The sequence below is a fragment of the Sorex araneus genome, chromosome 3, assembly GCF_027595985.1.
Source record: "Sorex araneus isolate mSorAra2 chromosome 3, mSorAra2.pri, whole genome shotgun sequence".
NCBI lineage: Eukaryota > Metazoa > Chordata > Mammalia > Eulipotyphla > Soricidae > Sorex > Sorex araneus.
In genome coordinates, this window is record NC_073304.1 from 74500379 (window position 1) to 74522399 (window position 22021).

The window sequence follows — 22021 nt, forward strand, 5'->3', positions numbered from 1 at the left end:
TTTGGTTTTGGGGCCACACTTGGCAATGCTCAGGGCTGGCTCCTGGCTCTGTGCTCAGAAATTACTCCTGACAGGTTAGGGGAACCACGCAGGATGCTGGGGATTGCGAGCACCCTACCCGCTGTACTACTGCTTTGGTCCCAAGGGGAAGGAGATTTTTAAAAAATTTTATATAACACCTTTGTGAAAACATTTTAAGCATGATACTGTGAGTTAAAGTGCTTTACACATGGTGAAACTTTTATAATAAAAAGGCATTCATTTGTTTTTTTTCTTTAGTGAAGTAAGGTAGTTTTTATTGAACAAAACTTTCTTAGAAAGCTCGGAGAGGAGGGGCTGGAGCCATAGCACAGTGTGTAGGGCGTTTGCCTTGCACTCCGCTGGCCAGGGTTCGGTTCCCAGCATCCCATATGGTCCCCCGAGCACTGCCAGGAGTGATTCCTGAGTGCAGAGCGAGGAGTAACCCCTGTGCATCGCCGACTGTAACCCAAAAAGAAAAAGAAAGAAAGAAAGAAAGAAAGAAAGAAAGAAAGAAAGAAAGAAAGAAAGAAAGAAAGAAAGAAAGAAAGAAAGAAAGAAAGAAAGAAAGAAAAGAAAGAAAGCTAAAGCTAGGAGAGGAGAGAAAGAGGGGAAGTGTGTTGAGAGAGAACATTTCTCCAGAGTGGAAGTAAGCGAGCAGAGAAACAAAGAGACAAGCAAGCCAGATATGTGTTCAAGGGAGAACGGGGAAGCCTGTGGAGGCATACTTCACCAGGGCTGGAAAGATAACACAGCAGGTAGGGCACTTGCCTTGCACATGGCTGGTCTGGATTCGAATCATGGCATTTCATATGGTCCCTTGAGCCTTCTAGGAGTGATCCCTGAGCAGAGTCAGGAGTAAGCCCTGAACACCATCAGGTGTAGCCCTCCCCGCAAAGGCATTCTTTACCATCTGCTAGGCTAGACATTAAACACATATTGAATGGGGAAGTCTGAGTTCGTGGAGTAATGACTTATCTGGAAGTTTATCATTTCCTTTTGTAAGACTGACAGGCTTTTCCGGGAGGTGACTCTGAGTTATGCTTTGAAAGAGGGGAAGGGTGGAACCTGGAGTGAGAAGTAAAAGCAGCTGTTTAGATAACTGTAAGAATAGTATAGATTAAGGCTGAACCCAAGAAGTGATGGAAACTTGGCTGTAGGCCAAAAAACAGATCCCTAAAAGTTAGCAAGGGAAACAAGATTGAGTACCGTTACCTTTTCATAATCATAAACTTCAACTTTATGTATCAATATGTAAGTGATATAAATGATTTCATAAAAATGTCTTAATAAATCTAATGTAGATAAGATACTACAGGAAACAATCATTCAACAGATTACTTCTGGTTTTCAGAGATCAGGAAACAAAACCAAAATGTGTCTGAATTTACTTATTTATTTTTTGTTGCTTTGATTCGGTTTTAGGACCACACTCTTAGGAATCACTCCTACTGGTGGTCAGAGGACCCTATGCGGTGCTGGGAATTTGCACTCGGGTGAGCTGGGGCCAGAGAGATAGTATAATGGGTAAGGTGCTTGCTTTACATGCAGTCAACCTGGGTTTGATTCCCGCATCCCATATAGTGTCATGAGCACCACCAAGAATAATTCCTGAGCTCACTGGGTGTGGTTCAAAAACCAAATAAAAACAAAAATAAAACCTGTAAGTAATTGTAAGTGCCTTCCCAACTCTACCATCTCTGGCTTTGACTGATTTAAATTAGGTTCAAGACTGACTGACTGAGCATGTTAAATGAAATCAGTCGGAAAGAGAGGGACAGACATAGAAGGACTGCACTCATTTATGGAATATAAAGTAACAGAATTGGAGATGAACACCCAAGGATAGTAGCGATAAGGACCAGGAAGATTGCTCCATGGCTTGGAAGCCGGCCTCACATGCTGGGGGGAAAGGCAGCTCAGATAGAGAAGGGACCACCAAGCAAAGGATGCTTGGAGGGCCTGCTCAGGATGGGAGATGTGTGCTGAAAGTAGACTAGAGACTGAACATGATAGTCACTTAATACTTGCACTGCAGACCACAACACCCTAAAGGAGAGAGTGAGAGTAAAAGGGAACTCGCCTACCACAAAGGCGGTGGCGGTGGTGGGGTGACACTGGGAACGTTGGTGCTGGAGAAGGTGGAGAATGGGCACTGGTGGAGGGATGGGTACTCGATCAAGCTACCCGTGGCATATTGGATATGCTAAAAACAGTAACAGCAAGTCTCACAATGGAGACGTTGCTGGTGCCCTCTCGAGCAAATCGATGAACAACGGGAAGACAGTGCTACAGTTGGGGAATCAAGTAATAGGTGCCAAGGACCAGGAAAGTGACTTCAGTGTCAACTTTTAGGATTGACAGGAAAGATGACAGGCTGGCATTATCATATCACTGTTTAAAGGAATAGAGGAAGCAACAGTCCTGTTTCCAGGAGCTCACTGACCGTGGGTATTGGAACCCTGTCTCTGCAAAGTGATAAATAGGGTGCATGCACTGACAAATCCTGTGGCCCACAGGAGCTCCACGCGCGCAAGTGAACACATGCAGTCATCGCATATGACACCAAAGGGCCAGAGCTGAAGGACTAGGGAAATAGGATGGGGCATTTTTATTTAGTTTTGGGACCACACCTGGCTATGCTCAGGGGTTACATCAGAGGATGTATGGGGTGCTGGGGGTGGGGGTGGGGCGGCGTGAGTGGCGTGCAAAGTAAGCGTCTTACATGCTGTACTACCACTCTGGCCCCAGGAAAAACTGGGGGATGTGAGAGGCAAGGTGTTAGGAAGAGGGCAAAGTTCAGCCTCTGCTGTGGCTGTGATGTGGCTGAAGGCTTAAAGTATCCAGAGATAAGGGTTCAGATTTTTTGTTTGTTTGTTTTCTGGGTCACACCCTGCGATGCTCAGAGGTTACTCCTGGCTCTGCACTCAGGAATTACCCCTGGCAGTGCTCAGGGGACCATATGGGATGCTGGGAATCAAACCCGGGTCGGCCGAGTGCACGGCCGAGTGCAAGCGCCCTACCCGCTCCAGCCCCAAGAGTTCAGATTTTGAGAGGGAGAATGAACACTTGTTCTGACGGCTCTTTTCCTGATGCTAAGGGTCTCAGGGAGTTCTGCAGCAAGCAAAGAGGTGTGACCCCGGGACTATGTGACGTCATGACAGTCACAGGTCTCAGGAAAGCAGAGCTGTCACCCCCAAATACCCACTTTTACCCACTGCAAAGTATAGGGAACACAAATTTCCTATTTCTCTCTCTCTCTCTCTCTCTTTCTCTCTTGCTCTCTCTCTGTCTTTTTTGGCCACACCTGGCGATGCTCACGGCTTATTCCTGACTCTGCACTCAAGAATTACTCCTGGTGGTGCTCAGGGCTCCATATAGGATGCCTGGGATCGAACCTGACTTGGCTGTATGTAAGGCAAGTGTCCTACCCTCCGCACTATCGCTCACAGCCCTGTCTCTTTCCTCTTTAAACAAACTCCTTTGCCTCTTAAAGATGTCATGGGTTGTATATGGTTTTAGCATTTTATTATTCACTCATGTTTCTGCCCAAAATATTCATTCAAATAGCCTTTTGTCAGGCCTGTCTACAGTACTGTGTGCATTCACTCACTGGGTGAACAGTCCCGCCTCATTTAGCACAGTTTGTCCTTTTTTGCAGACTTGTGACCTGATTCTGACACCGAAGAAGAAAACTATTCGGGTGTTTTTTGGGGTTGGCCTTTTTGTTTGTTCCTTGTTTGGGGCCACACTCGGTGGTGTGGTGGTGTTTGGGTGCTACTCGTGTTGTGTTACTTCTGGCCGTACTCAGGGGACCTTGTGGTGCTGAGAATCAAACTAGGGGTTGCCTGCACAGTAAGAGTGCTTTCATCCCTACACTGCTTGTAGGGCCCTATACTTTTTTGTTTTTCTTGGACCACAATCTGCAGTGCTCAGGTTTTTTGTTTTTTTTTTTTTCCTGGTTGGAACTTGGAGGTCACTCCTGGCAGTGTTGGGTGGACCATGCTGTCTCAGGATCAAACTGGGTCTCCCCCATGCAAAGCGAGCCTCAAAAGGGACCCATTGGGAGCTTGTCTTATTTCACATTCCTTCATTATCTTTTTTTCTCAGGACAGCTCAAAGTCGCCACATTGTCAGCCTTGGCAGGAGGTGGAGGAACTAAGGCAATAAAGCCCCACTCACATGACACATTGTTTTGCACATTGTTTGCTTTTTCCTTCTATAATTTTTTGGGTTTGATATTTGGGCCACACCCTGCTATGCTCAGGGTTCACTCATGGTGGGGCTGGGGGCACTGTATGGGATGCTGGGGATTGAACCCCGGTGGGCTGTTGTACAAGGCAAGCCCCCTGCTTGCTGCGCTATCTCTCCAGCCCCTTCTATAATTTATTGTAATGACATTCCTTTTCTGTTCGCCTAGCTGTTCCGCATCGAGTTCTGTGTCAGTGGTTTAATTCTGTGTAAAGTGACCTGCTTCAAGAGGGGTAAATCATGACCTCTGGTGACTCGTTTTTCCTGACTGGCAGTCACTGCCTCTGAGCCTTTCCCGGAGCTGGTGCCTTTCCACCAGGCTGCTCGGAACTCTCCCAGCCTCTGCAGTGCGAGCGGGCGCTTTAAAAATGCCAAAGCCGGGACTGTCCAAAAGTTAAACAAAAGGAAATTGTACTATTTATAAGTCTTGTTTTAGTCTTTGGAACTTGGCAGATCCTTTCTTGAGCCCTTTTCTTCTCTTCTCTATTTATTTCATGTTCTTTCACTTGTTTTAGGGTCATACCTCGCAGTGCTCAGGGCTTACTCCTGACTCTGTGTTCAGAGATCACTCCTGGTAGTGCTCAGAGACCTTATGTGGTGCCAGTGATTGGACACAGGCCAGTCACATCCTAGCAAGGACCCTACCGCTATACATCCTCTGGCCCTATCTTCCCGCTCCCGTCCGCACGCCCCCGACCCCGTCCCTTTTTGTTATTTATTGAGGTGATATAGTATATAACAGTGCACATCTTCTCATCAACCCCTTTCCTCTCCCCAATCTTCTGTCCTTTTTTAAATCTTTTTTTCTTTTTTGGGAGGGTTACGCCCAGCCATGCTCAGGGGGTCACCTCCTGTCTCTGCACTCAGGGATCATTCCTGGAAGTTTGGGGGGACCATATGGGGCACAATGATCCAACCCAGGTGGGCCATGTGCAAGGCACACGCTCTACCCACTGTACTACCTCTCGGGCCCTCCAATCAATCCTTTGTCTTCCGGGTGGTGTAGAAGCCCTTCCCCACAGTGCGATGGGGGTGGGGTGGGGGCACCAGGTATGGGTGCAGGGCATCGAACGCGGGGCCCCGTGCATGCCAGGCACAGGCGCTAGCTCTTGGACCTCTTCTCCAACCAGCCGTCCAACTCCCTCTTTTGTTAGGTCCTGCCACGCAGGGCGCCCGCGGCCGGGTCATCCCTGGTGAAGTGCTGCCCCCTGGCGGCGGCCTGCCGCCCCGCGCTCGCGGCCTGGCGGGGGAGACAACTTTCTCCCTTTTGGGAAACGCCAGGCTGATGCAACAGCTGCCCCGTGGGGGGGGGGGGGGGGCGGGGAGTCAGGGCGGGGTGCCGGACACGCCCTTCCGGGCACCCCCTCCCAGACCGCGGGGCTGCTCGGGCCTGCCGCGGGGGTCCACAGCCGTCGGGCGGCCCTCTGGAGCGGGATCGCGAGGGAGGGAAGAGGAATTGGCGCGTTCCCGGGTGGGGAGGACGCGCCTGCGGGTGCCCACGGTCATTCCCACTGCCCGGGGGCCGGCGTCGCTGTCCAGGGGACAATCCCCCTCCCCCAGTCTGTCTTCTGGCACTCCCGGGAGCCTCCAGGGCCAGGGGCTGCCCGGCCGGGTGGAGAGAAAGGAAGGGACGGGGCGGAGCGGAGTCCTGGTCCCCCACCCCCCCAAAGGCTGAGCTAGGTCGGTCCCCCGCATCCAGGAGCGCGTCTCAGGGAGCGGGCGCGCTCCGAGGACCGCCGCCCCGCACCCCGGGGTCGCGGTGCAAATACGGCCAGCACCCACGCCTTAGAATCCTCCCCCGCCCCCCCCCCCGCACCGCCAGAGCGAAAAGTCCCAGGGGCGTCGAGGATGGAGTCTGGAAAGGCTAGACCACGGGGCGCAGCGCCACAGGACCGAAAGGGATCGATCCGGGAGCGCCGGGAGCGCGAGGCGCGCAGGGGCCCGGGTCGGGAGGGCCTGCGCGGGGGAGGGGGCGCCGGGACCAGCTGCGCGCGGGGGGGGGGGGGGAGGGCGCAGGGAGGGGCGAGGGTCGCGGCAGTGGTGGGCTCTGCCGTGCGGCCCTGGGCCCCTCCTGGTCTGCGCGCGGCCCCCTCTACCTGGACTCTGCGCTTTCACCTCCTCGCAGGGGTCGCTCCAGGCCGTCCTTTCTCCGGAGCCCGGGACTGGGACTAGAGCCCCCGCACAGCTTCAGGGAAGCCCCTTATTCTCTTCCCATTCCTGCAGGGAAAAGCCCCTTTCCTTTTTCTCTTGTTCTTTAGGCGGCTCCCGGGACCAAACTCAGGGAAAAAGTCCCAGGCAAACCATTCCAGGCCTCCCAGTTAACTGAAAAGCGGACCCTTCCCTGCCCAACCTTGTATCCCATAAAGAATAAATGCTCCAGATTCTTCTTGCTTGGTAGCAGCCTAGGTGGGCTTCAAGGGCAAATTGAAGGGCGTTCCTAGAGCAGGGAAGCATTGTAGGGGAATCAGCATTGCTCATTCTTTCATTCACTGGCGTAGCAAACGTGTGTGTGTGTGTGTGTGTGTGTGTGTGTGTGTGTGTGTTTGTAGGTGGCAGCTGTACCTGATTTATGCAGGCTACTCCTGGCTTGGGGTTTGGTGCTCAGGAGGCCATGTGGTGTCAGGAATGGAACCTGGGCCTCCAGCTTGCACACTAGTCCCCTAGGTCCCAGCAAGTCCTTTCATGGCAGCTTTTCCCTGTGGCCCTGAGGAGTGGGGATGGCGTGAATGAACTGGCAGAGCTTGTGTTCTCACGGGGGATAGACTCCAGTGTGAGCGCCCTGTGGGGAAAGTCAAGCTCTGAGAGGGGGTGGTGGTGGGCACAGGGGCTCCTTCTGGGTCCCCCTCAGGCAGGCTTCAGGACAACGTGGAGTTTGAGTACAGACCTGAGTGTTCAAGGCAGAGGCAGAAACTGCTGCAGACTGCTCTGCTCCAGCATGCTGAGGCGGCGTGGCAGCAGCCAGGAAGTCAGTGTGGCCTGAGGAGGTGGGGGGAGGGGGTTGGGGGAGGGGGGGCACGCGCAGCAGGGCCAGCTTCAGGGCTGACTTCTGACATTTACAGCTGGAATCCCCCTAGAGTGCGGTTAAGGGCCAGGTCAGCAAGCAGGAGCCCACTCTGATGGAATCGTCCTTGGACTAACCCAGTGTTGGGTACCAGTGAGCTCTGATTTGTTTGTTTGTTTTGTTTTTGATCCACACCCAGTGGTGCTCAAGGCTTACTCCTGGCTCTGCCCTCGGGGGTCACTCCTGGCAGGGCTCAGAGGACTATACGGGATGCTGAAAATTGGGGAATTGACCCAGTGCGGACACTTGCAAGGCAAGGCTCCCTACGGTACTGTCTGCGGTCCCTGAGCTCTGATTGTTTTTGTTGTTGTTGTTTTGGGGCCACACATGATGGTGTTTAGGGCGTACTCCTGGCTCTGCACTCAGGGATCATTCCTGGCAGGGCTGGGGGGACCATATGGGATGCCAGGGATTGAACCCAGGTCGGCTGCATGCAAAGCAAGCGCTTTACCCATTGTACTATCTCTCCAGTCCCTGTGCTGTCATGCTGACATCTCTTGGTGGAAATAAATTGGCTTCCATCCACTGACACAGAATCCTTGGCGACTCCTTGCCTGGCCTTTCTCAAGTCTGTCTCTAGAATCATTCTGCAGCATGCAGGTATATTTATTTGTTAGGTGTAGAGGCTGGCAGATAACTGCCTAAAAGCAACAGTCATGGCTGGAATTCTGAAAATGCACCTTGTACAGAGAAGTGACACTCCCTATGCAACAGATTTATTCGGTGTCTACATTTTGGATAGTTTTAACAGCCAACCAAGACATTTGCTTCAGAAAACTGCCTGCCTGTGAACTCATGTAATGAGCTCTAATTCTGACTAGAAAGGACCAGGCTTACGTTTCTCAGTGGGAGTAAATCGGCATTCCCCTATTGCTCAGCTAAGAAAACATGCAACAGATATTTGAGCAGTCATGGTTTGAGCGGGACCCAACTTTTAAGCCTGCTCAGGGCATGGCAGGGGAGTGGGGAACCTGGCTTTGGCCCCGTGGATCTGCTCTGGACGACACACACACACACACACACACACACACACACACACACACACACACACACGGCATGGGAGCCGTTGGGGACCTGAACTCTGTGTGTACTGGCTGAATGTCTGAGCATGTGCTTTCTTGCTGTGTACCTTGCTACATCGGGGCTGGAATGGCACTGAGACTTGAGATGGGACCATCGAGTTCCCTGACTGCCACCGTGGAGCCTGTCCCTCCTGCAGGACCTAAGCTGGTGTGTGAGTGCCAGGGGTGGGGAGGCCAAGAGCGGGGCGGGGTGCGGCCGCGGTGAAGGGCACCCGGAGGGCGCAGAGAGAGGCTGGGAGCGCGAGTGCTCAGAAACGGTCGGTCGGAGCAACAAGGAAGTGGGGCCGGGAGGAGGAGGAGCTGGGAGTCCAGGGAAAGGTGCCTGCAGGCGGTCAGGCGTGGAGGTCCTCTGGGTTTGATCAGCGTCCCAGCTCCAGCCCGTCCCCTGGCCCCTCCCCGCGGAGTCACACATGTGTTTTCCTGTTTTCCATTTCGGTCCCGTCACCCTCTGCCTCTTCTGCTCCTCAGAGTCAACAGCTGCTGCGGCTTGAGCCCTCTGCCCCCCGCTGGTGCCCCTGCCCGCACCTTTCCCGCCCCACGGCGTGCCACGACCCCCTCCTTCCCACACCCGCCCCTGCCTGGCCGCGGGACAGGTAAGCGGTGGCCCAGGAGGGACGGTGGGTGAGAGGGAACATGCCGAGGAGGATGGAGCAGAGAGTCCTGGAAACGGACTGACCCAAGACCCCCCCCCCCCGCCCCCCAGCCGCGTCTTGGGTCCCTGCCTTCAGCCCTCGGGTCCCTGGAGCTCTGGGCATAGCAGTAAACAATTTCTTTCTTGTTTCACTTTATTTATTTATTTTTTAAGGCACAGTGGACGGAGGCGCTGAGCCTCCAGCTTGGGGAGTGATGGGGGAGTCTCCCTGTCCCCCAGGGTTTATTTGTTTCCTGCTGTCTGTTGTCAGGGGAGGCAGCCAGACCTCCCGGGGCTGGGAGGGCATGTCAGGGGGAGCCAGTGCCTCCTCCCTGAGCTGGCCGAGGGAGCCAGACACCTAAGCTGGGAGCACTGTGTGGAGGTGCTGCCTCTCCTGGGTGCTCTGTGAGGCAGTGCAGTCTAGGTGGGTGGGTGGGGGGTCTGCTATCTGGGTTCCCCTGATTCCTGGAATTGGAAACTCGGCCCACTGGGTGTGGGCTGGGTGTGTTGTCTTGTAATCTTCACCAGGTGCTCAGAGATCAATGCATTCATCAGACAGGGGATGGAGAGAAGGGGTGCCGAGTGCCAGGGCTGCTCCACTCCTGTCGGGGTGCAGACTCTGGGCATTTCTTTAGGAGAGAAGCCAGTGGGAGAGGTCCTGCTGGCCCCAGGCCACCTGGGTGGCGGGGTTATGGCTCGTGGCCTTAGAGCCCGGGTGTCGGGGAGGATCCAGCGCTGCCAGAGGGGCTTGGCGCCGGCAGTGGCTGGGAAAAGAGGGGGCGTCTTTTCTGTTAGGGCACTCTCTCCAGCCCAGTTCGCGGGGGTTGAGCCGGGTAGGTGGGGAGGTGAGCCCACTCACGGTACTTCCTGCAGAGACCACTAGGCTGTGCTGTTGGCCGGTGTGCGGCGCCCCTCGGTGGGTCGCTGCGAGTCCATTAAAATCATTCACTTTTCAGACGCCTTCCTGGAGGAGCCCGAAATCCTGCCCCCCACCCTCACCCCACGCTCCCCACTTTCTCTCAGGGATTTCCCATACTTTGGCCCTCCTCCACCCCCTTAAAAAATCTGTCCCTTTCGGAGGCATGCCCATCCTTGCATGCCAGTGAATTTGGTCTTAAAAGGGCAGGCATGATGGATTTCTGTGTTTTTGTTTGCTCTCAGGCACTCTGGCAGTAGCGGCCAAGAGGAGCTGTAATGGCTTGTCATCCTTGCAAAGGGATGAGAAAAGGGGCGGGGGGACAGTGGGGAAGGACACTAGGGGGAAGGACTTAAAGGAACTTGGTTGGAACCTTTTACCCAGGCTCCAGGCTGAAGGAACATTATTTTACACTGAGTAACAACATCCCCTAGGTAATTCATGAAGGAAGGAGCCTACTGAGGTGCTTTTCTGCCTAAGAGGAAGGCCTGGAGGCAGAGCAGGTTTGCAGGGAGGAGAAGAGATTGGGGCGATAGGGCAGAGAGAGTGTGTGTGTGTGTGTGTGTGTGTGTGTGTGTGTGTGTGTGTGTGTGTGAGTGTGAGTGTGCGCTCGTGTGAGCGCGCGTTTGGGGGTGGTATGGGAATGGGGGCACTAGGAGCCTGAGCTCTTTAGAGTAGTTCATCAGCCTTACTTGCTGTTTGGTACCCCAGCAAATGACTCTGTACTTGCCTTAGGGACTTGAGGGGGCAAGATGTAAGACTCGGCAGTCTGTCTGGTGAAGTAAGGACTCACTGAACATTAGGTGTCATTATCTAGGAGCATGGGGGACAGGCAGGAAAGGACAGACTTCTCTGAGTGGATTTTAGACCCCTGTGAAGGTAGCTTGGGAGAAGTGTGATTGCTTGGAAGGCTAATAGCAGGATTCCCCTTTTGGTTAGAAAACAATTGCGGGGGGGGGATGGGGTGGGGTGGGGTTTCTATATATGTACACCTGAGTTCCACGCAGTGCTCTTTCCAATAGCCAAGATCCAGACAGCCTCGAATGAAACTGTGGCACAGACATCAGTAGGGTAGGGCTCGGCTGGAAGGAAAGGTGAGCTCTTGCCTGTTGGCACGAATGGATGGAACTAGAGGGCGGGTGTCAGGTGAAGCAAGCCTGAGGGGCAGGACACATATTGGAAGATCTCACCCATCTATTGGGTATAAAGAAACAAAGAAAGGGGCTGGAGATACAGTTTATAGGCCAGGCACAAGCATGCGGAAGGCCAGGCACCCTATCCAGGAGCGACCCCTGAGGGGCCAGGCTAGTTTTGGAGCATTGCAGGCATGGCCCCCAAATTAAAAAAAATAAATAAAAGGAAGAGATAACAGTAAGGGAAACAAACATCCTTAGGCCAGAGAGATAACTGGCTGAGCCCAGATGGGGGCTGTGGTCCTGGGTTCCATCCTGGTACACAGCCCCCGGCAGCCAGCCCCCAGCACAGACACTGGAAACAGACCTTAGACTAGACAACAGAACAGAGGATGGGGACCAGGGAGCAGGGGGTAGTGGAGAGGAAGGGGACTGTCTCTGACAGGTGAAGGGATATTGTTGCTTTGGTAGTGAGGGGGTGGTATGGTAACATTGTATCCCTAAATCAGTAACATTGATACTTTTAAAAAATCAACTGTTATCTCCTTTTCTCCTTTTGGGTTTTGGGTCCTACCTGGCGGGGCTCAGGGACTGCTCCTGGCTCTGTGATGGGCGTGGGCTGCCTTTGGAGATGCTCTGGGGGGTCAAACCTGGGCCTCCTGCACGCAAAGCCAGAGATCAGCCTGTCGCACTTTCTAGGTGCTATTATCTCAATTAAAAAAATGTTCTGGGGTTACAGTGAGGGGCATGATAATGCCCTCCCAGGACTTTTATCCTTTCCTTTTCTGGTTGTAGAACAACCAAAGAGGGTTAGGAAGGGTGCAAGAGAGGACAGACAGTGGGGTTTCAGACTGGACAGTGTGCAGAAGGAACTTTGAGTACCAGCCCGAGCGCCATCTACGAAGACAGCAAAAATGACGTGTTTCCGCCCCATGTGCAGCTTCCTCTATTCTGGGCCTGTCCAGGAAAGCTTGTAAATATCCCCCATATACGTTTAGGAAATCGCCATAAACTTGTATTTGGGCAAAGTTTGTTTGGTGTTCAGGTTTCTCCCTCAAGATCCCGATTTGTTCTCTTGAGGGTGGCAGGAAGCGGGAGCCGGCGGGGGCAGCCGTCCAGGCCTTTCCTCCTTTCCTCTGAGGTAGCTGGCGCCTGGGTCTTGGGGTCCTGCCCACCCTCCCCCCCCCCCCTCCCCGGAGGGAGCCGCCAGGGCTCCTGCTGTGTGGGGAAGTGCGCAGAGATCGCTAATCACGAGGGCAGGGGCTGCTTTTACACTTCCTCTAATCTCAGCCAGTGAATAAGCCTTTGTGTGGCCTTTCTCGACAACCTTCCTGCCTTTCTGGGGGGTGAGAGAGAAGTGGGGCTCCGGTGGGGCCCCGAGCACCCGGAGAGCGAGCTGTGCACGTGCATTCCTCTCCAGCCGCTGCCCCAGCCCCCGCCAAGGTAGGTGCCCGGGCCCAGCAAGGCCTCGCTGACCTGGGTCCTTTCTCCTGGGTCCCCAGAGCTGACAAAGGAGATTCCTGAGCGGGAGGCTCCTTATCACACTAAGTGCTGAGCCCGCAGCTCCTGGCTGCCCCTTTTGCAGATGTGAAGGGCCAGTGAACCTTGGACCCAGACAGTTGCTTAATACTCCTTCCCCCACCCCCTCCACCCTTCTTCTGATTCGACTTAAATCCCTAAGCCGGCGCCCGGCCTTTCCTTTTACTGCTGGTGGAGTCAGAGGAGCGGGACCGCCCACCACGCCGGTCCGGGCTCTCATCCCTGCCACTGGTTGCTGCCGAGGGAACCCACTTCTTCCCAGGCCCAGAGAGTGAGTGCTCCCCTGCTCATCTTGGTCCTGCTCGCCAGGTCCTCCCAGGCCCTGCTGCCCTGTGTCCTGTCCCTCCCCGAGACCCTCGTTTCTCTGCACCTGCTTGGCCAGCCTTGCCTGGGTCTCTCCCTCTCTGCTGGTCCTTGTGCCTCGCTGCTGCCCTTGCCCTGCCCTGGTGGTGGGTGCTTCCAGTCTGGCAGCCACTCCTGGGTGGGGAGCAATCTTTAGATGCCTGGGGGCGGGGGGTCAACTCCAGGTCGGCGCTTCACACTGGATGCCCACTTTTCATTCATCCAACTGATTTTTATTGATTGGTTTGCGGTGCCCATGATAGGGTTGAGGTCTCTTGCATGAGCTATTTCCCTGGCCCTCACTCATCCTTTTTTTTTTTTTTTTGGCGAGGGGGCGGATGCCACCCACTTATGCTGACAGCTGGAATACTCAGGGTTGGGCAAAGCAAAGTGACAAGGTGGGTGGATGATTTGTTTTCTTTAAAGACAGATTTTTTTCTGCTAGGATATTTTTGCCAGGACTGAAGACCTTGGCTAAGGGTTCGCCCCTTCTCCCTCGCCTTTTTGGACTGCATCTGGTGGTGCTCAGGGACTCTTCTGGGCTCTGTGCTCAGGTCACTCCCAGAGGCACTGTGAGGACGATGCAGTGCTGGGGATCAAACCCAAGGTTCCCACATCTAAAGCATGACTCAGCCCACTGAAAGGATGTTGAGCCTTGAGAGTGTGGGCTTTGAGCCAGAGGTTCGTGGTTGGGGATGTAGCTCAAAGGGCTGGAGCGCAGGTTTTGCATGCAGGGGGCCTGGGCTGGAGCCCTGGTACCACATGGTTTCTTCAGCACTGCCAGGTGTGACCCCCACCCCCGCCAAGCAAAATAGAACAAAAGAGGTGACAGAGGCTTTAGGTTCTTCAGAGGGAGAGTCTTTGGGGGAGGCCGGGTAGGGGAAGGAACAGTATTGTGAGAAGGACCCACGGTTGAGCTTCTCAGAAGTGAAGCTTCCCAAGGTGTGGTTCCCAAGGTTACATCTCAGCACAGGGGACAAGGAGAGAGAAACTGGAGAGAAAACTGACTTTGGTTGGGGGTTGGTCGGGCACACAGACATCCTGTAGCCATCCCGAGAGCAGGCCGACTGTCTTCTGTCTATCATGGCAGGTTTAGAGATTTGTCTTTGTTTTGGGGTCATACCCAGCAGTGCTCAGGTCTTACTCCTGGCTCTGTTCTCAGGGATCGCTCCTGGCAGACTGGAAGGACCATATGGGGTGCCATGAATTGAACCTGGGCTGGCTGCATGAAAGCAGTCACTCTACCTATGGAAGGTTGCTTCAGCCCTCAGAACTTCGTCTCTATCTTGCAAACCAGGTGGCCAGCACCTAAGGATGAGAAATAGTTTTTCCTTTGCCTTTTCTTTTTTTTTTTCCTTTATCTTTTATTGAGGGGGTGAATGCTTTCCCTTGGAAATTCAAATTGGGGGCTGGGGATGTGGCTCAAGCAGGAGGGCATGTATTTTTTTTGTGCGAGGCCTTGAGTGTGACTCCTAGTTCTGCGTGCACCCTCTCATTTCTGGTAGCAGCCTGCCCTAGTGGCACCCGAGTACCTTTGGGTGGCCCCCACAACTTTTCTCATAAAACTAGGTAAAGATTCAGTCTCTTGGGCCAGAGTGATAGTACAGCGGGTAGGGTGTTTGCCTCACCTATGCTGAACCAGGTTCGATCTCTGGCATCCTGTATGGTCCCCTGAACATTACCAGAAGTGATCCCTAACCACAGAGCCAGGAGTAAGCTCTGAGCACTGCCAGGTGTGACCCTCAAAATAAAACAAATAGCAACATCATCAACAACAGCAAAAGATTCAGTTTATTTTCTATTTTTTGGAAAGGGAATTGGATGTAGGCCTCATGCATGCAAGGCATGAGCCATAGCCCTGAACCATATTCCCAGCCTGGTGGGGACCCCATCAGAGTCAGCTGAAGGAGTTAGTGAGAGGTGGGGGCAGGAGAGAGGCGTCTGAGGGGGTGGGTGGCGGCACAGGGGGTCGTACGGGGTCACCTAGACTTCAGAGGATCCCCTTTCTCTTCCCTAGAGGGCCATGCCAGGGAGCTGGTGACGGCTGCACTCTTCCTCCACCATGGCTGACGGCACCAAGTATGCGGCAGCCCCCCAGCGGGAGGGGGAGACCAACTCTTCGCCGCCGCCCGGGGACCCCAGCTCGGGCACAGAGCAGGTGGCGCTGAAGAAGGAGATCTCGTTGCTGAACGGCGTGTGCCTGATCGTGGGGAACATGATCGGCTCCGGCATCTTCGTGTCCCCCAAGGGCGTCCTCATGTACAGTGCCTCCTTCGGCCTCTCCTTGGTCATCTGGGCCATAGGCGGCATCTTCTCTGTCTTCGGGGCCCTTTGTTACGCAGAACTGGGCACCACCATTAAGAAATCTGGGGCCAGCTACGCCTACATCCTGGAGGCCTTTGGGGGACTCATGGCCTTCATCCGTCTCTGGACCTCCCTCCTCATCATCGAGCCCACGAGCCAGGCCATCATCGCCATCACCTTTGCCAACTACATGGTGCAGCCTCTCTTCCCGACGTGCCTGGCCCCCTACGTTGCTGGCCGCCTGCTGGCTGCTGCCTGCATCTGTGAGTGGCGGGGGGAGTGGAGGGGGGAGTGTGTGTGGACGGGGGCAGAAGCTGGCTGGAGAGAACAGACCACAGCGGTGGGGGGCAAGGCAAAGGTGCAGTGGAAGGCCTCTTACCCTTTCGCGTTGTGCCATTAACATGTGTTGTGTGAGAAAACTCAAGAATTGCCAAAGAGTTTTGTGAAAAAAAGCAATTTGCCTTCCTGCTGACTTCCCATGTCAGCCCCATTGACAACTTGTGAATCCTTCCTGATTTTTTTCCTTGCTTCTTTAAGGATGTAGTTTTGTTCTGCTTTGCAAAACATGAAGTGGTATAATTCTATAGCTTGCTTTTCTTTCTGGGGGTGGAGATGGGGCCGCATCCGGCTGTTTTCTCTAGGCCTAGGGATCACTCTTGGCTCCTGGCTCTGGGCTCAGGGATCACTCCTAGCAGTGCTCAGGGGACTATATCAAATGCCAGGGATTGAATCAAACAAGGCAAATTCCCTCCCCGCTGTGCTATCTCTTCTGCCCAGTTGCACAGTCTTAGAGCTAATGCTGCAGTGATTGCAGTTTTTGTTTGTTTTGTTTTGTTTCCTGTGGGCTGGATCAGAGCTTTTTGATTTAAAAATCAAAACTTTCCTTCCTCCCCCCTCCCCTTTTCTGTTTCTCTGCTGACCAGAGACGGCGCACCTGGCTGCAGGGCTCGTGGGGTTTGCACACGCTGGCCTAGGTGGCATGGGCTGGAGAGCAGACACTTTGCCCTCACCCCGGAATCACAAATAGTGGGATGGCGCCCATGTGCCAGCAAGGAGGCCGCTCTCTCGTGGACGCCAGCCCCCTGGGCACTATTTCAACCTTTTCCTGTGCTTGGAATCCACGGGGCAGGAAAGAGGGGTTGGGGGGGGGGCGGATAGATAGATTTTTACTGTTGATTTATTTAATTTTTTTGTTTATTATTTTTAAAAAATTATTTATTTTTATTTCAAAATTATTTATTTTTATTGAATCACCATGAGGTACAAAGTTACAAAGCTTGTTTATGATTGGGTTTCAGCCATACAGTATTCCAACACCCGCCCTCCACCTGTGTACATTTCCCAGGGGCGTGGATCTATATTTTATTTTTATTTAATTTGATTTTAATTAAATTAATTAATTAAAAATGGAATTCATGGGGCTGGAGCAATAGCACAGCGAGTAGGTCGTTTGCCTTGCACGCGGCCAACCCGGGTTCGATTCCCAGCGTCCCATATGGTCCCCCAAGCACCGCCAGGAGTAATTCCTGAGTGCATGAGCCAGGAGTGACCCTTGTGCACCGCCGGGTGTGACCCAAAAAGCAAAAAAAAAAAAAATTGAATTCATGTTTAATAATCACAGGCACTGTGCCCTCCCCTTGCCTCTGCCCAGGCAGCAAGTTTGGTGCAGGGACGGGGGCATCTGCCCCCCTCAGTGAGGACACGAGTCTCATGAGTGATTTTTAGAAAATAAAAATGACCCCAGGGGCAGGTGGTGTTGTCCCCCCACTGTGCCTCAAGACACCAAACTTCAGGACTTTATATATAATATATCTCTGAGCCCCGGGGGAGCCCTCGCCATCCTGCCTCTTCAGCCACTCCATTAGCTCAGACCCATTCCACACAGGCACCCACTGCTGCCGGCCCCAAGAACGTCGATTTTAAGCTGTCATTTTATGCCATCCGGAAGTTCTCATCGCTTAATTTATTCACTTTTTGGTTTATTTGTTTCTGGGGACAAACCCAACCCGGTGCCGGGGGTTGAGTTACCTCTCCAGTCCCCTTTTCGCCATTTTATAAATAAAATAGGAAACCTGTGTCTGAGACCAGGCCCCCGCTGGAGGCACCCACCCAGGAGCTGGTCTCCTTTGGGTGCCTCTCTTCTTCCCACTTTGGAGATCCCAGGAACTTGGGACTTCCTCCCAGCCTGCTCCATGGGGAAGTGCAGAGGTTCTGCCTAGTTGAAGGTGAGGGGCAACTGTTTCAGAAACAGCAGTGGCAGTGGGGCCCAGGAAGCCTGTGCCAGAGACAGCTGGCCACAGCACCCCTCTTCTGTCAGCCTTTCCCCCACCACTAATTTTTTTGGGTGCGGTTGTTGGGAATTAAATCCAGGGCCTCCCACGTGCAAGGCATGAGCTCCGCCATGAAGTTACAGCCTTGGCACTTAGCATTTTCCCCTGTTGCTTGTTAACTCTTTTGCCATCGGCGGGGGTCTCCCTGGCCTGTGATCCTGGCGGAGCTCACTCGCTCGCATCGCTGTGTGTTTGGGAATGTTTGCCGTGCACAGCAACGGGCAGGGCGGGGTAGAAGGCGCCGTCCTGTGTTGCAAGAAGCTGGTATTCCCCCCGAGGCTTTAAATATGCTCTCTATTTATCTTGCATCATTCACGAGTTATCTGGTAGGTGGACTCTTGGGGAAAAGTAGTGTTTGTATAGGGTCAAGAAAACTTTCAGGATACTTGAATTCCTTGAAGCATCAGAATGGCATTGTTTTAATGATCTTATTTATTTGGTCATGTCCCATGGCTCTGAGAGCTTACTCCTGGCTCTGTGCTCAGGAATCACTCCTGGTGATGTCTGGGGGAACCATTTGTGATTTTGGGATTCGAACTGGAGCCAACCACATGCAAGGCAAGAACTTTCCCTGCTGTACCATCTCTCCAGCCCCCATTATTTATGATTTTGATCTGTGGCATCTTTGACATCTGTCAATCCTGGAATCTGGCCTTGTACCACCAGTCACCGCCTTTTTACCTTGCTGCTTCCCATGTGGGAGCAGAAATGAGCACAATCCCCTGTGCACCCACATCCACAGGCACCTGCTCATCCTGGGAGATGCAGGCCAGGTAGACAGATGTGAAGTCTGTGGAACTCCTCAGTGAATAGAAGACATGGAGTTTCGTGTATGGGTTGATGGCGTGTTTCTGAGACTATCCTGATGGAGACGAGAGAGCACCAGGTGCCGGGCTTAGCAGCTGTGTGACCTTAGCGGTGATAATGATTTCTTCCAGGCTACCGGGTGAATGAAGAGAGATTACAGGGAAATTGCCAATCACAACTCATTATGTGTAAAATTACTTTCTCTCTCTCTTGGCAATTGATAGTCTTTCCCTCTTCCTGCTTCTTGTTTTTTCTGCAGTGACTGTGGTTTCATAAGCGAGGTCTTGCTGTATCTGTGGTATCTGGACTTTGCTCTACCTTTGATAATTTCAGAGGGTCACAGAGATCTGGAAGAGGTCCAAAAGGGCAATCAAGATAGTAAGAATTGAGGGGCCTATGATTCATGAGTTCTGTCCTTCAGCTGTTGTTTGACAAGCACCCTGTACAGTCAGAGGCTGACCCTTGTGAGGACATACTGTTTTGTATCAGGACTTGGCTAAATCTTGCGATTGAGCAAGAGAAGGACCTTAATATAGAGCTTTCATTTGTTCACAAAACACATAGGGCATATGATGGGCTAGAGAGCCTACCTAGTGCAGGGAGACAAAGAAAACCAAGTTCAACACTTGTCATCTCAGACTATGGTTCGGGAGGAGACAGGACGTTGGTTGGGAATTGTCCAGCAGTCTCTGGACAGGGAGGGAGGTCCCCGGGGTCCCAACTGAACACTTTTCTTCTGAGAAAACTTAGGAAGATGTCTGAACTGAGTTTTGGAAAGGTACCAGAGCTGTCTCCTAGGATATTCTCTTGAGGGACCTGCAGGTGAAAAGATGTGGAGAGGCAAACCAGTAAAGAGAGTTTAGAGAATTCCAGGGGCTTAGTATGGTTGGAATGTGGGGTGGGAGAAGGGTGATAAGGTTGACACTGAAAGTGTAGCCCTGGGCCAGACCAGGCTTTTATAAGACTTATAAACAAGTTAGGCTTTATTATGATTATTGACAACAAAACAAAATATGTGCATGTCTCCCTCCTCTCCCTTGATGTCGCATTGACTATGGGTTCTACACAAGCTTACACACACATGCTTGCACATTCTGACTTGTGGCGGTGCTCCCTGGGGTCATGCATCAGGTTGTGGTGTTTGCACATGAGCTCACTAGGGGTCTCCCTCACTCAGTTATTCCTCATTCTGTCTTGCTGGGCGGCTCACTCCTAGCCTCAGAGTGATGCTTCCTGGGAGTTGCACCCCTGAGTTGTGGAGCTTGAACGCTTCATCTGGCTGTGATGTGGCTGCAGCGCTCCCCGGTGCACACAGCAGAGCTGCTGGACTCATTTGAGAAGGGGGCTCACTGCCTTCCACTTCCGAGGCAGGCGCATTAGTCATTGAGTCTTTTCCTGAACCCTAAACTTTATCTTTTTTTGGGGGGGAATGGGGAGAGCGGGGCCCACCGGTGATGCTCAGAAGCTATTACTAGTGGTACTAGGGGATCAGATGTGGTGCAGGGGGATTGAACCAGGTGGGCAGGATGTAAGGCAAGAGTCTTACCCCCTGTACTATCTCTCCTCCTTTATTAGGGGATTAGAAATTAGGGGAACACTTTAATTTTTTTGGGGGGGGACACACCTGGCAATACTCAGGGGTTACTTCTGGCTCTGCACTTAAGAATTACCATATGGAATGCTGGGGATTGAACCCAGGTGGGCTGGATGTAAGGCAAATGCCCTATCAGCTGTACTATCTCTCCGGTCCCAGGACCACTATTAATTTTTAGTGGGGGTGTGAAGTTGATTGCTGTAAGAACTCTGGTGCTCACATGGAGTGTTTCTGTTTTTTTTTTTTTTTTTTTGCTTTTTGGGTCACACCCGACAATGCTCAGGGGTTACTCCTGGCTCATGCACTCAGGAACTACTCCTGGCGGTGCTTGGGGGAACCATATGGGATGCTGGGAATCGAACCTGGGTCGGCCACATACAAGGCAAACGCCCTACCCACTGTGCTACCGCTCCAGCCCCACGAGGAGTGTTTCTGGAAGAGCAGGGAGACAGGAACTGAAGCCCAGATCTCATGAGGTGTGATATTGGCCTTGGGAACAGATGCTGGAAGGTGGGGAAAGAGAGCTACAAGGCATATGTCTGGGCCTTGTGGATGGGGTATCGAAGCTCTCTGAGGTGAGGCTAAGGTGGTAGTTCTTGGGGAACTGTATATGGTGCCACAGATTGATCTGGGGCGGGCCACATCCAAGGCAATTATGTCTTGACTCGTGTACTATCCCTCCAGCCCAAGCCATTTAATTTTGTTTGTTTGTGGGCCACACCCAGCTGTGTTCAGGACTTACTCTTTGGCTCTGCACTCAGGAATTACTCCTAGCGGTGCTCAGGGGACCGTATGGGATGCAAACCCGGGTTGGCTGGTGTATGGCAAGCACCGTACCCACCGTACTATCCCTCCAGCCCTGAAGCCATTTAAGTTTTAATCATTCATAGATTCTGTGGTTCAGGAATTAGGAAAGGAGAACTAAGTCATGCAGTTCTGGCCCAGGGTCTCATGTTAGAGAAGGTGGCTGGAGAGTCAGAATGCTGAGAAAGTTGGGGAACAGCTGGGCATTTGTTTCTCCTTCACTTGTGTCAGGATCTTCCCACTAATAGCTTCATTTGGACCACATTGGGCTTCCCCGTAGAACCGCGGTACCAGGCCAGTCAGATTATTTACTTGGTCGCTGACGGCTTCAAGGAGTGTCTCAGTACCCAGAGAAGAAGTCGCATTTCCTGTGATGATCAAGCCACTAAAGTCATATGTTGTGACTTCTGCCCTTCTCCATGGTAGAAAGAAGAACTTGTCATTTCGAGAGAAGAGACAGAGAGACCCCTCCTCCCCCCCCCATGGACAGAGTCAAATTCACGTCATAAGAATGGCCTGTGAGAGGGGGTTAAGATGTCGATGTGATCTCCTGCATGAAGGAGTTGGGTGACTCTCTGAGCAATGGAAGCCTCTCAGGTTTTCGACAGGAGAATAATGAAATTGCTGATTTGGATTTTGGAATATGTGACTTTCAGAAAGATTATCCTGACTTTAAAGTTCAGGACTCAGAGCAGGAAGGCCAGTCAGGGAAGATGATTGTTGCCATCAGCTCAGTGGCCTGGTGACAGTGGTTGAGGACAGGGTCATGTTTGAGGGGCGAGAAGATGAGTTAAGACTTGGGCACTGAATGGCTATGAGTAGAAAGTTTAAAAAAAAAAAAAAATATATATATATATATATATTTTAATCCTTTTTGGGTCATACCTGGCAGTGCTCAGGGGTTACTCTTGGCTCTGCACTCAGGGATTACTCCTGGTGCTGCTTGGGGGACCAAGTGGGGTGTTGGGGATCGAACCCTGGTCGGCTGCGTGCAAGGCAAATGCCCTACCTGCTGGACTATTACTCTGGCCCCATATGAGTAGAAAGTTTGATAATGTGGAAATATGTAGGTTTTTGGGTAGGGAAACTGTGTGGATGGTGGTGCTAGTTTGTATGTGTATGTGTGTTTGTGTGTGTGTATGTGTGTGTGTGTGTGTATGTGTTTTGTTTCTAATTTTAATTATTATTATTATTTTTGGGTTATTCCAG

The 22021-nt window shown here is 52.5% G+C and overlaps 1 protein-coding gene across 1 annotated transcript in view; it reads left to right on the top strand.

Moving 5' to 3' along the window:
* Positions 1–8719: 8719 nt before the first annotated feature.
* The window catches only part of SLC7A7 (solute carrier family 7 member 7), a 36263-nt gene continuing 22961 nt past the window's right edge, over positions 8720–22021 (top strand). Inside the window, exons 1-2 of the mRNA XM_004609484.2 lie at positions 8720–9005; positions 14991–15540. Coding sequence (XP_004609541.2) covers positions 15036–15540 — 505 coding nt within the window. The 5' untranslated portion in view covers positions 8720–9005; positions 14991–15035. The remainder of the gene's footprint in view (positions 9006–14990; positions 15541–22021) is intronic.